At 40.3% G+C, this 18,478-nt stretch overlaps 2 protein-coding genes across 3 annotated transcripts in view; both read right to left on the bottom strand.

The window, feature by feature from the left end:
* Positions 1-6,053, bottom strand: part of apof (apolipoprotein F) — a 33,162-nt gene extending 27,109 nt beyond the window's left edge. Inside the window, exons 1-2 of one of the 2 annotated variants that reach the window (XR_014601126.1) lie at positions 5,925-6,053; positions 2,921-4,595 (exon numbers count right to left, since the gene is read on the bottom strand). Coding sequence is in view for 1 of the 2 variants with exons in the window: in XM_084062180.1 (XP_083918306.1) it covers positions 3,236-4,558 (1,323 nt within the window). In the remaining variant the exon portion in view is untranslated. Of the gene's footprint in view, positions 1-2,502; positions 4,596-5,924 lie in introns of those variants that run through there. The other variant, XM_084062180.1, reaches the window with a different exon arrangement.
* Positions 6,054-12,852: 6,799 nt separating this feature from the next.
* Positions 12,853-16,528, bottom strand: LOC311048201 (glycoprotein-N-acetylgalactosamine 3-beta-galactosyltransferase 1-B-like). The gene is made up of 3 exons (XM_084061304.1): positions 15,746-16,528; positions 13,810-14,474; positions 12,853-13,567 (listed from the first exon to the last, which is right to left on the bottom strand). Exons 1-3 carry the CDS (start codon positions 15,960-15,962, stop codon positions 13,235-13,237), a joined length of 1,215 nt encoding a protein of 404 aa, XP_083917430.1. The 5' UTR covers positions 15,963-16,528; the 3' UTR covers positions 12,853-13,234.
* Positions 16,529-18,478: the final 1,950 nt, after the last annotated feature.

Below are 18,478 nucleotides of genomic sequence, written 5' to 3'. Positions count from 1 at the left end.
GATATGAAACAAGTGGACAATAACTTACCCCAAGTCTTAGGAATTAATTATTGGGTGAGTACACACGCATGGCGGAGAAGATTTATGTCGCGAAGATCAGTCTGCTAACCGTGCGGGGAATGACTGGGATAAGACCGAGATGACTGCTGGACTGAACATAAGAAAATATCTGGCTGTGTATTTGGAATATATGAAATATATTATGTTAAGATCACAGCCATTCTAGGGCTATGGAGGGACACATGCATATTAATGTGGGGGTCCATGACAAGAAAGTATTTGAAAACCACTGGTTAAAATAATGATTAAAAACATTAGGAAGCAAGCCCAAATAAGCAACTACACTTTGGAAACCAGCCCCAAAAAACTGCAACCCGCAACCAAGCAACTTTACAGAAAAAGAAGCCCAAAGTCCCTTATAATAAGCAGACATGGCAACGCTGGTGCTGTCGTCGTTCAAGAGCTCATGTTCAAGAGCCCAAATGGAGGAATCAGGCATGCAGTTTCTTCCCTGGACGTAATGTTAGCGGCCCATTCATTGGTTGTTCACAACGGAGCACGAGCTGCAGTTGGTTGGTCTTCTGTGCCAATCATCTGCAGAGATAAATAGAAACTTATCGCTCTGTCTGAAAAAATTCCAAGAAATGACGATTGGAACGTGACGTCAGGAAAACGAAAGTTAACGCGGCGCAGTGGATTTATACCAGCAGCAGGTGGCGTTGTTGTACGAGTGTGTTACTAGTACTGCAGAGGCGGAAGAATTTTGTACAGTAGCAATACCACAATGTAGAAATAGTCTGTTACTGTTGTGAGTAAAAGTACCAGTATTAAAAATGTACTGAGTAAAAGTACAAAAGTATTGGCATGACAATATACTTAAGTACTAAAAGTAAAAGTACTCATTATGCACAATGTCCCATTTCACAAGTTTCCTAATGTACAAAGTCCTTTGAAAATTGAGAGCTTGAGAGCTTGTAGATCGCCTATTTTCAAATAGCCAAAGTTTAAATAGGGCTGAAGTGGTTTTGTAATAATAATCAAAATCTACAAAGTAACTGGTAACTAAAGTTTTCAAATCATTACTAGTGGAGTAAAAAGTACAATATTTGCCTGAGATGTAGTGGAGTACATGTTAAAGAATTGAATACTCCAGTAAAGTAAACAATGCCTCAACATTTTACCTAAGTACAGTACTTGAGTAAATGTGCTTAGTACTACTGTACTACTGTACATAAGCACACTACACTTTAATCTCTCCCTGCATCAGAAGATTTGCTGGATAAATCTTTACTTCATTAACAACGCTAAACAAGCTTTTGAGAAACTGGCATTTTAGGCACTCCATAAAAATATCTATTTAATATGTTTAATAAATGAATGTCTGTTGATAAAGTAATTATTTTAACTTTATAATTAGATGGAAAAAAGATGGTTTGGTACTAAGACCCCCCCAATACCCATCCAGTCAACACCCCAAGAAATGAGAGTCAGACACCGGTACGTCCAAAAATGATCAGTCTGTATTGCCCGAGCGTGCACACACGGAGACAGTACAAGTTACGGACAAGAATAATAATCACACACTAAAGTTGTAATAACAAACAACGTTATTTATACACAGTTGGACTTCAATGACATCAGACATAGGTGCATCCTTATGATTGGCTTTAAGACCCTCAGACGTAGGATGGGAGTCGTAGGATGGACAGGCGTCTGGCTGTCTTAATAATAAGTTGTTGTTCATCTTAGGGTGTCCTTGTGTACAATTCTCGGTTCCATAAACAAGTTGTTCCTTCGATATCATAGGACATGTGCATGGTTCTATCTGTGACAGGATGACAGCTGACAAAAGGGAATTAGTGACGATGTCGGGTCAAACAGAGATATCGGTCATCGTACAGAGATACAGGTCATTAGGACATTAAACACAAAGCGTTGACCAAGACATGTTTTTACTGATTGGGAACATATGGAGCCGGCACCAGATAGCAAATATGGAGCCAGCTACATGGCCTTGGTAGAGAAAGTATAGTAGAGTTACAAAAGGCATGTTAAAAGACTGAAGTACAGGCCCAAAAAGACATCACTATATTAATTTGACTGGTTAGATCGATATTTCTAGATCATATCAATCTGGTCCATAAAACATATAGTTTTAACTCCATCATCTGTATTATTACTATTATTATTATTATCATCATTATTATTATTATTATTATTATTACAGGTATATTTTCTGTAATACAGTGATGTTAATTTTTACCTACACAATATGTTGATACTGCACATGTGGATTTGCTGTAGGCTAATGGGAGAAACAATGGTCAAAGTGATTTGAGGAGTAAAAGATACCAGACATTCATAGACAGACACATTTAATGTTCAATTTGAGACTTATACATAAAAAAAAAAACATTTAGTACAGAAGCAATAATCCCTGCGCTTAAACCAGACGTGAACATTTTGAGTCTGACCTGACAATATAGTCTTATACTGTATCCATCTACGTGACTATCCATCTACGTGACTTTGAATGGGCCTTCATGTGGGAGGAAAGACACAATAATGAACCTGGGAAAAGGTGTTGCTTGAGAGGAAGAATGTAGGTCTTGAGGGTTTTAATATGTTGGTTCCCTGAGACCAGTAGCCTACTTCTCTAATGGTTGTGCCAAATCTCTTACAATTAGACAACTATCTTATACACATATTTGCAAAATTAGGGATGGTAGGTTTACTCATTATGGTTACATTTTGTTACAGATTATTGGGTTCATAAATATATTGCATGAAACAATAAAGTTACAATGAATAATTATTTTCATTACACTTTTGGATTAGTGTGATAGATGTTAATTATTTATAGATTTGAATACAACCATGAATTCCCGTTATACTATAATATTCTGAACTATTTTATTACATTGTGTAAAATGATGTTTGTGCACAAAAATACACAAACAAAAAGCCTTCCCCCCCTTTCAAACATGCTTCTGTGTATCCAGGTAATTGTTATCTGAATACTTTGTTTCTCAATTCTGGTATTGGGTTACAGCTTTAAAACAACAACATAGAAAATCTAAGAATCTGATATTCCCCATCATTGGCCGTTCATTGCTCTACCTTCAGACAAAAGACATATCTTGTTGTGATCCTATTTAACAAACAGGTGTACATGTAGCCATGGGAAACAGGGAAATAGCTATGTTGAAGAGAGATTCATTCTTTGCTGTAGTCTCTAGTTTATTATTGTGATGAGTGGCTCTTCCCAGCTATACTGGTTCTGGTTCACAAGCAGGTCGTCTTCCTGATGCTTCATGGTGCTGAGCAGGTACTTGATTCCGGCCTTCACGCCTGTCTTTACTCCTGCGCCAAGGGCGAAACCAGCCACCCCGGCAGTCCCACCTGTGACGGCCATGAGAGCATCGGTGCCGAGATCGACGGCGCTCAGTATGGCTCTCTCCTGGGCTGTCTCAGAGCAATTGATTGATGCATAATACATAGCGGTACCCAGGTTGTAGAGGGTGCTGACGGCAGGAATCCACTCCACCACATTGTAGACCTCCTCCTCCGCTTTGTTGACACAGTTCCGCCGGGGACTTCGCTTTGCCCGTCCACCTGCTGCCGCAGGGAGTGAATTATCCTCATCCTGTTCCATGTTGCACTGCCGGATCCAACACTCAGCCTCCAGGGATTCTGAGGGCACGATACGGCTGCCTTTCTTCAGCACTGCCCTGTACTGCCCCGGTTCGAGTAAACCGCCCTGTGTCACTCCGGCACACTGGAATCCCAGACTCTCACAGGCCCTCACTGCCTCCCGAAGCCCCCCGGTGGCTCCCTCCACAGCCTTTCCCAGTAGCATGGTTCCATTCACCCGAGTCCAGCCTTCACACCGCTCTCCCTGGCCCACGTCAGCCTCCCCAGCCATGGCCAGCTGCCGAATGTTAAACATCACTGCCTCTAGGTGGCTCTGCGCTTGGGTCCTGTCCACGGGTGATTCCAGTGATGGCCGCGAGGCATGGGTTGCCCTCCTCTCTATCACACTCCCTACCTCCATCAGGAGCTCCTCTGTGTCAGCCATTCCCAGCAGGTCAAATAGCTTGAGCACCAGAGTCTGGGCCTCCCTTTGGCAACCTACCACCGCTAACACTGGCACCATAGAGAGACTCAGGAGCTCCTGAGGGAACAGGGTGGACGACGGATTATCCAGGGTGGTAGCAGAGAGCAGCTCTCCGCAGCTGACGTTCCCTTGAATTTGGACATGATCTTCCAATGAGATCTTAACCGTTGCCCTGAGAGTGGCTATGATACGTTTTGAAGACTGAAGCTTGTCTTCTTTCGGCTCACCCATTACTATAGGTATAGAAGGATCCTTCTTCCAGTGTGGGGAACCGAGTTGGGGTTGGGATCCCAGGAGAGACTGCTTCGTTCCTCCTTCTTCCTGGATGATGGTGCTGGGAAGAGCGTTTCTAAGGGTCACAGGAGGTGGTGCCCTGCAGAGAGCCTGCTCGTTCAGCAGTAGCTGGATCAGAATCAGCCACTTTAGTGTCGAGTGCATCATTGTCGTGGTTAGAGAGCTATTCCAGTGGCCACAGAGTCTGGAAAAAACAACAACAGTCAATAGTAGATTGTTATTCACTGTTACATCCTCATTGCTGACATTGAAAGTAAACACTTTCAGAACCAGTCCTGTGTGAAGTCATTGATAGAGTATAGGCCTATGATGGGAATTTAGTAGAGCCTCGATATGGTCCTAAGAGTTTTCCTCTAATTAATACATTCAGACCGGAAAGAGCATCTGTGTCATTTTTAGATTTATTTGGATTTTTAAAAATAGCAGATATACAAGCTCATAGCGCTGCACCGAGTGCCGCGCTATGAGCTTGTAGATCTGCTACATTCTCATGATTTTTCAAAAATAGCAGATCTACAAGCTCATCACTCGGTGCCGCGCTTTGAGCTTATATATGATGATTCGGTTTAGTGGCGAGCTCAGAGAACAAAATTACACCAGGCAGTATCACACAACAAGTTCTGAAGTTTATTAAGTACATGATATGAGTTGTAACTTGTAACGTGTACTGTAAGGAGTATGATGTGAATAAGTACACAGTAAAACATGATGTTCTACAATGTAGAAGAGTTGTATTTCAACAATTGCATCTCAAGCATTAAGCATAATATATTGTATATCATGTAATCCATGTAACTAGCATATTCTCCATGTAACTAGAATCATCATGCAAAGTGTTTTATTGATTATCTGCCAACTAGATCACTGAGTTATTTTTGTTTTTGTCCCATTTCCTCACAAGAGGATGGTAAGATGGTGTTATGTACACAACATTTGTTTATTTGGCAATACTATCTGTGTCATTAAAACTTTTTTTTTTTTTAACTAACTATAATTTACAGGTAAACCTAATATGTGTTGACCCTGCCTGTATCTAATATTTCTATCTCTATTCTTGGTGCTCATTGGCTGTAGTTCTAGTTGAGTGTGGTGTTAGATCTACAGTATTAATAAATAAATCACAATGCCCATGACTTAAATTATAAGTATAAAACCACTACAGTTTACACGTTTTCCGTAGTATTTTGGTACATGATCACAATGGTATACATAAGTGAAGAAAACAACAACAACAACAACAACAACAACAACAACAACAACAACAACGACAACGACAACAACAACGACAACGACAACGACAACGACAACGACGACAACAACAACCATTGCCCCAAACCAGAACACTACAATTGTATTTGCTTAATTTCAAACCTGTGCTTTTAAAACTCTGCAGTATAGAAGGAATGTGCAGAACACAATGCCTTTATGAAGAGATAAAGAGGAAGCTCTGACAACTATTTTCCCCAACTTTTACATTAACAAAAAAAGGATGAAAGATTTAGCAAAAAAATACCTGATTAAGCTGCTCTTTAGTCCAGCGTCCAATAGTCACAACTTGAAGATAATATTAGTTCTGCACATAAGACGTTCACTTACTTAAAAGCATGCACAGAGATCTTCTTTTTCTTTGCCTCTGATGAGATTTGCTCCCGTTAAATGACTTCCCCCAACTCCCCCTACATCTCTGTCTTTCACATATCTCTCTCTCTCTCTCTCTCTCTCTCTCTCTCTCTCTCTCTCTCTCTCTCTCTCTCTCTCTCTCTCTCTCTTTTAGTTGGCCCCATTGCTCAACAGGGAGATCAGGGCTAGAATATTGATTCACATGGAGTAGGTCCATGTTTTAAAACGTTTTTGTTTGTTTGCCCTGGTGCCCTCTTATTCTCTCATGCACTCCCTCTTCTCTTTCTTTCTCTCTCTCTCCCTTTTAATATACTGAGTAGGTCTTTGACCCACATTCTTGGCAGAAATACCCCCTCATGCCCTGAGCAAATTCCTCCCTTTACTAAGAAGTCTAAGGAATGAAAAGGACAGAGTGTAGCTGAATTACTTTAATGATGAGTTGTCAGAATAGATTATAAATACAACTACATAATCTTGTCCCATATTTGTAACTGCTTAAACAAAAAAAAAACCTCTACAGTACACTTCTACTCTTTAAGAGATGACCATTTTACCCTCTCAGAATCCATTCTTTCACACTGAAATTGTGGATAAAAGACCATTTCTTTAGCAGTGAAACATCCCAGAAGGGAAGGATTTTCCTGCAGGGATGCATCAGTGTCTGTGATTTTACTTTACTCCACACCACACCAATAATGATGCCTTATTTTAGTGTTTAGCATTAGTATTTATGTAACAATTATATTTGTTTTCATGTGATTATTTAGCAGGTGCTCCTCAGTGGTATGAAATGAAAACATTGTATGGGCTATGATCTAGAATCAGAGTTATATATATATATATATATATATATATATATATATATATATATATATATATATATATATATATATATATATATATATATATATATATATATATATATAGTAGGTTAAGATCACTGAAGAATTCATCTGCAAAAAAAAAGAATTGAATTTGGCCTGACACATCGTCATTCCCCCCACGTCCCACTATCTGTACATAATAAAGTCCTTCTCAGTAGGTGCAGTATTCTTTATACAACACAGTAATAGGTGTACATTTTGTGAGAATTCTCTCAATGTTACAGAGGAGCTGCTACTCAGCTTAAAATTGTACGCAGTATTTCAGCTACATGGCTCATCAGTTGGTTGCAAGCAGGTCAAGTCAAGTCAAGTTTATTTATATAACATGTTTAACAAACAACAGCATTTGACCCAAGTTCTTTCCTAGAGACATTAGCAACATATAGGCCGTAGTCCATCTACAAAGCAATAGGTGGAGGCGCCAGAACTCTACATGTAGGATTATTTTTGCATGCATGTGAATAATGCTTCTCAACCCATAAGCTGCTGAGATATAGTACACTGATTTAAACACTAGATGGTACTGTCTTACTGTACCTTGGTGGATTCCTATTCATACAGAGAAAGTCCTGATTGTTTGGGTCAATCACAGACCAAAACTGAAACAATTTCTACTGGATTCACCAGACAGTTACAGTATATAGCTTACTGTCTAAATGGTGAATTTGTCATCAAGACATTAGATAGCGCTTTATTCAGGTTTAACTCATGGTCTGGAGTTTAGTTAGACGATTGGGATGAACGTGAGGGGCTTTTGAGAATGTTTCTCAAAGTGAATAGGAAGATATCCCTAGGGCCCAATCAAAACATGACAACATGTCTAGCTGTTTACTGTCTGGAGAATATACGCCAATTAACAACAAGTCACCTTTTTAGTGTGATCACAGGGATTAGTGTAGAGAAGAGTAATTCTCGCATCTATGAGTTCATGCTAAGTGATGTAGTGAACATATTCAAACATTTATTTAGTATGCTTTTAAATGATGGACAGGAGATGGAGGAGGCTGGAACAGGATTCATACAAAACAGGAAAATACACTTATTTTAGGCACAGTAACCACTTTCAACCTGGCACCTCCCCTCCCCATTTTTGGACATGGCAAACATTATTTAGATTTTTTGAAAATCCTTCAAATCTACAAGTTCACAACACCTCAAGATCCGACATATATCCTGAGTCTGACATCTTTCAAAATAGGGTGCAAGTGGTTAAATAAAGCTTACAATGTCCAAAATATCCACTGATTGTTTTCTTTTTTTAATTAAATGTTTTATGAAAACTGAGAATCAACAAGCTTATGAGGAGATTCAGTTATTGTTTTAAAATATATTTTCTATATTAACATACATTTTCTGTCCTAGGACTGTCCTAGAAGGACTAGGCAATATATTGATCAATATGATATAAGACTGGCTTACCTGGCTGTTCAAGCTGTTCTAATCTTATTATTAAGTTATTATATATAGGCATTACTGATTATTATTTATCAAAAATGTAATTGTGTAAATATTTTATGAAAGCACCAATAGCCTTCCCCACAATATCATCACAATACCAATATTGAGATATTTGGTAGAAACAAAAATATTGTAATACAGTACAATCCTCTTGCAGGCAGTGATTGGATGACATACAAATGCATAACTACTGGCAGGGAAAACTAGGGACGATCTTGTGATGGGATCACACCAAACGCGACACTAAATCAGTGTGAATGGTGCAAAGGCACACGTGACATGAGAGTGATTTTGATGAAACAGGTGAAGTGTGCCTCTCCATCCTCGCATGGTAAAATTGTAACCTTAATTTGACATAATGTATGTGTGTTTTGCCTAAATATTTTCCCATTTCATACAAGGAAGGTAGTATGTACAACATACTTATGTACAACATACATACATGCTTAGTTTTTAATGTATAATGTATATTGAGGCTGGTAATCGTTTTGTGTAGATTAGGCTGTAGTCTGTTTGGTTATAGGACATCTTAATTAATATTTTTAATTGGTCTTGTGCAAAATACTATGCTAGTATGTGTACAGTCGGACCACACCCATCTTTAAACTTGGCCATGTGATCTCAAGGCTTCAGGACTGTGACATGCACTGTGGACAAAATATGTGGACACACACACACACACACACACACAGGACTATGTACAGTATACTGCAAAGCCTGTATCTGTAGTCCTGTCACAGTTTATAATAAACTACACTGAACTGAACTAAAAAAGGTGAGTCTAACGCTATCCTCAAATCTCTACATTTGTGTGAAATAATTAAGACAGAGTGAAGGACAATACATCTTTTAAATCTGGGTATATTTTATATTATGAGCAACATAAGTGCAATAATGTTGCTCTGTAATAATGTACGGCAATCAATTTAGAAAAACATGTTGGTTTTTTTACACGTTTTGGTGACAAATGATGTGTAACTCGACAAATTATATGTATTGTGCCTAGTATTATTACCACTATAGGCTATTACGAGTATTAGAAGGCCTATTGCTCTGTGTTTTTTTTAATCATTCACAGATACAAACACAGCTTGCCTGGAGAAAAGAGGAATGAAAGTCATCACAACCTACTGTGTAATGAAAGGTAGAAAAAAAAGCAGCACACCTTGGCCCAATATAGAAAATCAATCAAAATGCTACCACGCCCCCTCTAGATTGGAATAATGCCAAAAATAGACCAGTCTAAAATAAATACACTAAAGCTGCAAATTATTACAAAATATGGTATAAAATATGTATTAAAATACCACAGTGTGTCACAGCATGTGTCATGTGTACATCAACCCCCCACCCACCCCCAGATCAGGCCTTCTGTGTCACTCACAGGTATGAACAGAGAAATGTTGGTGTGACATTGTCAGACAGTGCAACAGTAGCAAAATAGTATACAAATATGACAAAATATGAAAGTGCAGACTGCTCTCTCCTGTGGATGACCACTGATCACACCATTGATGGATTCTGGGGCACCAACTTCAGACTCAATGAGTATGTCTTGCAGCCCTGCATCACCAAACCTTTTTCCTAAAATACCTAGGAAGGACATGTACTGTATGAAACTCTATGTCCGTGGCACTTTTTTCTTTTTCTTTTTTTTTCTATAATTATTTTTTTTGAGAGAAAGTGTTTCAAAGTGTCCAATAATAACAATAACAACTCAATTATAATAACACTCAACAAGCATAATCCATGGAAACCCTTGATCCACAGCCTCACCATGAGACCTCCTCCTCACCTCTCATCAAAGTTAGGCACCTTTGCATCAAACTATTGTGACATTGCATTCCTTTAGATCATGCCATGCCCTTCATGAATTACTCATCATGTACATAATTATCTGTTTTGACACTCAAGTCTTTTTCCTTTGTCCCATCGGCATGCTTTCTCATCAACATGGATTAGGTCTACTGTATGTACCTGTTCATCTTAATGGAAACCACACCTATTGAAGCTATGTAGACGAACAAAAAACTAGTTTAGCTGGAACTTCCTGTCTCCTCCTGTCCTCAAGTGACCTCTGAAAGGCCATCTGTTCACTCATCTTTGCAGCTAAGAGGCCCTTTTGCTTCTGCACTGTCTGTACTGGTAAGAGCCAATTATTGAAATCCCAAACGTGGAATATACTTGGACCATTATTATCTGATTAATTATTAATCGATTCGTTGATTTGTAAAAAAAAAAAAAAAAAAAAAGCTTTAATCGATTTGAAATATATAAATATATGTGTATCTAGTTCAAATATACTGTATATATATATATAGTTGTACAATGTTATGGTTAAATTAAATTGTCTTTGTATTCCCAATATTTACCGACTTTAATAACAAATTTAACACAGCTTTTACAGTTATGGGTGCTCTGCAGTGCAACAGAACATAAAAGTTACGAAAAAGCAAACAGAACAGTATATCTGTGAGGAATATAGTGGAAAAGTACAGGACAGAGGAATAGCTTTCCAGTTGAACATTAGCTGTTTAATGTGGGAATCAAAGATCAGGTGGGGGTCCATTTTAACACCCAGGTTGGTGACTACAGGAGAGAGGGGGAGGTTCTGGCTGGAGAAAAGTGATGCTGGTTATTGTCTCCGCCAGGCCGAAAGGCATGGCGAGAGAGTATGTTTTACCCCCTGTCCGTCCGTCCGTGTGTCCGTGTGTGTGTCCGTGTGTGTGTCCGTGTGTGTCCGTGTGTGTGTGTGTGTGTGTGTGTGTGTGTGTGTGTGTGTGTGTGTGTGTGTGTGTGTGTGTGTGTGTGTGTGTCTGTGAACAGCTAATCTCTGGCACCGTTGGCTTGATCGCAGCAAAACTGTGCACACACACTCCCTGGATGCCGGAGCAGAACCTCTGCCCCAAAGTTTTCACATGGGCCTTTTATAGCGCCACCAGGAGGCCGATTTGTGCAAAACACATTTTTGGACAGTACTCCTACATATTTTGTCCCAAAATCCTGCAAATCGATACACAGTATCTCTACAGTCATTAAACAAAGCAGGTTTTTCAGATTTTTCATATTCCATCCTGATTGGCTAAAATTGGCTTCCAAAGTTTGCAGGAATACTCAGTTTTGAACAAAATGCCTCAAATCATGAACACAGCATGCAATTTCCGTGAAATTTTGCACGCAAATTCCCACTAGGCCGAGGAAGAAATGCCACTTGAAAATTTTAAAATCAGCCTCATGGTGGCGCTATAACAGCCCGATTCATGTTTTTACCTATAACTGCACCGATCTGTGTAAAACTTTGTATGTGCACTCCGTAGAGGTCAAGGAAAAACCTTTGCCCTGCATTTTTTACATCTGCCCTTTATAGCGCCACCAGGAGGCCGACTTATGTAAAACACATTTATGGATATTAAGCCTTCAGATTTTATCAATATTTCACGCAAATCGGTACACATGATCTCTATAGTCATGTGATCAAGACAGATCAGTTAGATGTTTCATATTCCATCCTGATTGGCTAAGATTGACATCTAAAGTTTGCAGGAGTGGCCCGTTTTGAACAAAATGCCGCAAATCATGAACGCAGTGTCCGATTGCGGTGAAACTTTGCACGCATATTCGCACTACGTTGAGGAACAAATGTCACCCTTTTAACATTTCCCTATTATAGCGCCACCAGGAGGCCGATTTTTGCAACACTTTCTTTTTTATATTACTCCTACAACTTTTGTCCAAACATCATGCAACCATCTGTAGTCAAGTGATCAAGATGGTTCCGTCCTATTTTTCCTATTCCATCCTGATTGGCCAATACCGAACATTGCTGGCCTACAACAACCTACCTGACCTGGCGGAGACCTGTGCTCCGAGGAGCACTTTTTCTAGTTGGGGATGATTTGGCCTGGTGTGGGGTGCCAATTAGGATGGCCTCTGTCTTTGAACTGTTAAGCTGCAGGAAATTGTGAGTGATCCACGCCTTGGATGATGGTGTTGAAGGTGGTGAAGGCAGGGAGGCAGAGGGGGTTGGGTTGGTCCTGAGATAGTTGGGTGTCATCAGCAAGCCTGGGATCCAGCCTGCTTCACTACGTTCGGCGGATATTTTTTTCTCACTTCGTTTCTCAGTCTGGAGACGGGACATGCCATACGGCTGAAAACGAGCCGTGGCTTCTGATTGGTCTGTGGTGCGGAGCGGGACAAAAACACCAGTGTGATCGTTGTGATTCGGGAATCGTTTGAACAACATCCAATCAGCAATGACGTTGCCTACATAACATACGTAGTTCCAGTGTAGTTCTGCAAAACAAGTCAAATAGGAGCTTTTCCAGACTGATAAACAAAGTGAGAAAAAAAATCCGCCGAACGTAGTGAAGCAGGCTGGATCCCAGCCTAGTCATCAGCGTAGCAATGGAAGGATATCCCATGCCGTCAAAAGGTCATTAGTGACCCTGACCAGCACCTTGGAGAGGAAGGGCAGGTTGGAGATGGGTTTGTAATTTGCGTGAACTTCTGGGTCAACTTTTTATGAATTATTATGTTCAATCAAGATCATTTATTAATATGCTTTTAGTTAACAGTACTCAAATGAATATTTGAGTATGCCCAGAACATACAAAGCATAGTCTGACAATTGATTGATCAAGTTTAAAACATTTCTAAACCAGTTTGCATAATCTCACTGTACAAACTAAGGGAAAATCCTTCAACACAACAATCCTTCAACGTCGCACTTTCATAATTGTGGAGGCACGAAATGTTCCGTTTGCTTATTTCACTTATGTAGAAATCTGTACTAAGATTATCCAATGAAAAACACAACCAAGATCCTCCCGACCCAACTCGCCTATTCACATTTACAACATTATTATCCTTCCTTGCCAAGCGGAGCAGCAACAGGGTTGTTATCAGCTGCGGGAGGAGGTTTCACATCCCGCTTTTCATCTGTCCTGGGTGGATGTTCAGCCTTTGCCCTCGGTTTTTCTGGAAAAGCCAGATCTTTGGCACTTCCCCGTTCAGCAATATTCCAGAATCCCCTTAACTCCTCAATATTGTATCCTGCGGCTGCAGGGGCAGGAGGTTGATAGCGGTACCTGTAGCCAAAGGCACGCAGGTGGTAGACGTAGTACTCCAATAAATACATGAGTGAGGCGTCCACATAGTGGAAAGACACGGACAGGTCCGAGCAGCATTTTGGACCCTGGGGCAATATAAAATAAGCGTATGAAAACATGTCAAGGCATTTGGTTATGCTAAATGACTACTGTATGTGCATACATTTATTATCAACAAAAGAGAAGGGGGCAAAACAACTTTAAAGCCTAATTTATGCTTCATCGGGGAACAACACCGCTGTGTGACAAAGTACAAGTTAGGCATCAGTAACACATGCATAAATAAATACAGAAGTACACCAAGGAGAGCTTCAGTAGCTGGACTTGCCTCTAAGATGGGGTAGTAGCAGTAGCTCCAGTACCAGAAATCACCCGGAAACGAGTCTGTGAGGTGCTGGTCTATGACAAAGGGGTGAAAGGTCTCCCTGTGGATAGTGTCTCTAGAGTCACCTGCTTTCACCCCAACTTTCTCCATGCATTGCCCCATCGCCAAGTCTTCCACAGAGGTAGTGTGAGTGCACACCTTATTTTTGAATCCCTCAACAAATCTCCTCAGAGCCTCTTTGCTCAGTACATAACCTGCACCACCGCTCATGTAGCCCTGCTTGACGTAGGGCTTGAATCTTCGACCAAAGTAGACGGGCTCCTCGGGCGTGCGGTTGGAAAGAACCCAGCGCAGGTTGTCCACAATTACGAAGGTGTCATCATCTGCCTTAAGAAACCAATCTGCCTCATGGGCGTGATGCTCGTATGCATAGTGATAGGCCCGGATTGTCTTCCAGTAAAGCTGGTCACGCCCCTCCTTGGTACCCAAGCCCACGGTAGGGAAATCAGGGTCATCGACAGAGCTCATGAAGAGAACAACGTTGCAGTGTCGACTCCACGTAGCCTTCACATGCCGAGCCTTCGTCTCCAAGTTGCTGGGCCCAGTCATTACCCAGCAAAGAATGCGCACCTTTTTGTACAAGTCATCTGCCATTCGGCTATCTTCACCTGACAAAGAGAATGACTGAATTAATATTCATGTTGTGCCATTGCTGCATACAGTATACAGTTACACATACAGTAGAGTAGTTAGTTAGTATATATACATAACTCTACCCTAACTCATTTTTAACATCCGTTTCCGTCTAGACACCTCGTTCAAAACAAAGTAGTTGGTTTGAACATAGAAACCAACTGGTTTCCATGTTCAATTATTGTGTTTTGCTCAGACACCCACACTTTGCAAAGCAGGAAGCTGGAGCATACGCAGCAGGTTAGGGCGTATCTCTGGACTGACAACACATGTTGACTTTACACTGTACTGTAGGCATGCATCTTTTCTACAAAGACAATGTCACAACAAGACTTAACCAAAGTTGCATGACTGGCCTCTCCCTTTTAATACTGCATGTGTCTGCTACTCTGCTTATATGCAATGCTTGAATTCTTTTGGAGGTTATTAATACATTTTAAATATGCAGCATTTAAATGTCCAATTCACCCAATACAGTACCTGATACTTTCTACTTTCTTCTACTGTAATTTGCCTTTACAGTTGTTTTCTTGCTGTATTGTTACATTGTAGCCTACACTGCTCTTGCTCGCATACTTTTTTGCACCTAACTGATTTTTGTACCTAAAACGTGTACATGATATGGAACTTAGGTAGCCATGAAATGGCTGCACGATTATAACAAAAATGAATGATAATCACTATTATTTGACTTAATATTGTAATCACAAATATTTTTAATAATTTTTGGTGGAAAAAGATTATCTATTTTAATATGTATGTTTATCATTGTGCTTCTTGTGTCATATCTTAGCAAATAGTATGTAATTGTTTCTCTGTGAGCTTGATACAGTAGATGGAGATTGGTTGCACAATATCCTGCACAATAATCTGTGTGTAATGGTGAGAAGACAAGGGCAAGTTGATCTGCTATTTTCAAAAGATTTGTAGATATTTTATACATTTGAAAACATGTACAATGGGACATTCTGCAGAATGACTTCTTTTGGTACTTTAAGTATATTTTGAAACCAATACTTTTGTACTTTTACTCAAGTCAATTTTGAATTCCGGACTTTTACTTGTAACAGAGTATTTCTACATTGCAGTATCAATACTTTTACTTAAGTAAAACATTTGAGTACTTTTTCTACCACTGCAGGTGTGTTAGTGCTGCCCTGCCTTTACAGTACATGTGATTTGCTCAAGCAACGTACTATTACACAAAGTTATGAAATTATGGAACATTAACTGCCATAATCTGTACCTTTGTGGTGAGGGTGGTTCAGGTTGAAGAGTGCAGATCTCTCCTTTTTCCAGTTCTTCCCATCTTCCTCCAGTTCATGGAGCGGATTGTCCAAGCCACTGGACAGATGTGCCGAAAAGCTCCTCTCAAACCACACCTGCCGCAGGAACACGTAGAATGTGATGCTTCCCACGAGGAAACCCACATAAAAGGAGACTTTAGATGCCACAGCCTTCATGCTGGACCAGGTTTCCCACCTTCAGTCACGATCAGGCTGAGCAAACGAAGTGGAAGAGACAACATTAAAAGCCAACAGTGATGGCGTGGCGTGAGTGAATGGCTTTACTAGCAGCAGGTGTAAAGCATTCCAACGTCACACAAATAGATGCCACACCTTCTCAGAGGCAATTATAGTGTACTTTTAATCCACTAGAGTTCAAGTTCACGTATCTACTATAAATCAAATAAAGTGATCTCAAATAAAGAATGCAAAGAAATAAAATATACTTATCTACTGCTGTTTAAATTGTATTTTTTAAGCCATTGTCACGTGACAACCAGGAATAGTTTGGTGACCACCGGAGAGACGGATGACAGCCGGAATGTAGACGGCATCCCGGGAGCAGTATGGGTTAGCGCCCCAGCCTGTGTCTTCCGTGAGGAAGAAGCCCAACAAACCCACGGTGAGGCCTTTAGGAGGGCCATTCAAGCAAGCCGCAAGTGGAGCCTGCACCACCACGGCCCAAGGAACCATCATGCCAGAAGGAAATGTTTGGATCGGGGTGGTGCAGCGGATCTGGTGCAGCGCTCAGGTCCTGGACCTGGTGAGACGAAGGAGGAGCCTGGCCAGGAGACAACCCACAGAGCCTAGTCCCTCCACGTGCCAGAGCCTCCCCGAGTCTCGGCAGAGTAGTTCCGGAGAAGCGGACTGAGTGGCCCTGTCTTTCCCTAATAGGACTGACCCTGGGTAGCTACTGGGACGTAAGTCGGGGCTTGATCAACCCCGGGTCACCTGGGCGTCACCTGGGGTCACCTGGGCGAGGGTGTATGTTGTTCCGAGACCCGAAACACCCTATCTATGACCCCAGGCTACAACACTGATGATACGTCCCAGGTGCATCCATGCGATGTTTTCTTTATAGTCCTTATTAAATGTCCTTTTGATTTCATAGCTAATTAATTGAAAATAGGATTACTGTTGTGTTTTGTTTTGTTTTATTTCAATTCTTTCTCAACTCATCAATATGAGATTTGCCCTAATGAAACAAATGCAACAACTTAATGAAAGGGAAGCTGCTTGTGTTGGGGTGGGTGGGGTTTATCAGGGGTATGACTAGATTACAAGAACACTTAAGTAGGCTGTAACAACTGGAGGAGACTGAGGGGAAAGACTTGTGCTACCAACAATTTCAAAGGGGAATATTAATAGTTTATTGGACCATCACAACAAGATTGAATACGGCTGGATTCCACAAGTAAGTGATTGTATTCTCATCATTGTTGAGTATAGACTAAATAAATAAAAATATATAATTATAATATCACTGTGGCCAATTTGTCTAGACTTGCTGAAAGACAAGCTACAGAGGTAAAAAAAAATCATTAACAGTTATTCATTATGAAAAGAACTTTCTTATATGTGTACCTGATAGGTAGCAGACAGAGAGGCAGACAGATGGATGAATTTGTTCGAATTCTAGAATAATGGGGAGAATTGGAACACTGACAGCCTTGGTTATCTTCAACTCATGGCTTATGAAGACTTTGTGTAATACACCACAGATAGAGGTATGGCCTGATTTATCTCTAGTGATTTATATATTTTTTTACTACCGTATACTACCATCTACGTCTTCTACACTTTTTTGGTTCTCAGAATACCCCAGACTTCCCTGTGGACTGCACAGATCCAAAACGGTTATGTGACATCGACTATGCCAGCTTTGTGGGCCTGATGGGCAGGAAAAGTGCAAGTAAATATTGTAATTGTTCACTTAGTCATCCAGATTGTGTTATCTAAGATTGTGATTGGAACACCTGCCCTATACTCTCATTTACCTTACCTCCTTCCTTACTACATCATCCTGTCTATTATGCAGATATTTGTTTCTGATCACTTGACTCATTTTAGGTTGCTGTTTATGCAGGAGACATGGATGACATCTTTTTTAGTCTCTTAGGACGCAGGAGCTCAGGATCACTTGACTAATTTTAGGCCACTCGTATTTTTAACATGTCTAACTTTTCAGACCAAAGAGGTCCTCCCCTACCAAGACTAAGTAAGAGGTTGTTGTCAGTATCAATAATCAAAATCAGTACTCTTGTCAATCTTGTCTTGATTATGCAATAAAAATCTCTTTGCTCATCATTTTATGCAGGAAACATGGATGACATCTTTGTTAGTCTCTTAGGGCGCAGGAGCTCAGGAGGATCAAGTGAGTGTCAAAACCTACAACTAATCTTATTGAAACATTGCAATGATTCTGTACCTTTCACAGCCTTTTGGTAACATTTTTGTTGATATTCAAGGACTGTCCAATATCTGTCCAAATAATTGGTCGGTTTGGTCTTAGTCTATCAAGACTCAAGTTGATTATAGTCATTGCTTTTTTCGCATATGGAATGAATAACTTTTTACAAATGAGCACAGCTCTTGTGAACTCTAGATATAATAACCATATAATTCTACCAGACCGGTGTACAACTTTCAGTATCCAGTTGTCATTGTGAAATCAACATTTGATTGTTCAGTTC

The sequence above is a fragment of the Gymnoscopelus microlampas genome, assembly GCF_963454915.1.
Source record: "Gymnoscopelus microlampas genome assembly, chromosome: 7".
Taxonomy (NCBI): domain Eukaryota; kingdom Metazoa; phylum Chordata; class Actinopteri; order Myctophiformes; family Myctophidae; genus Gymnoscopelus; species Gymnoscopelus microlampas.
The sequence above is the reverse complement of the archived record's forward strand: the minus strand, read 5'-3'. Positions and strand labels throughout refer to the sequence as shown.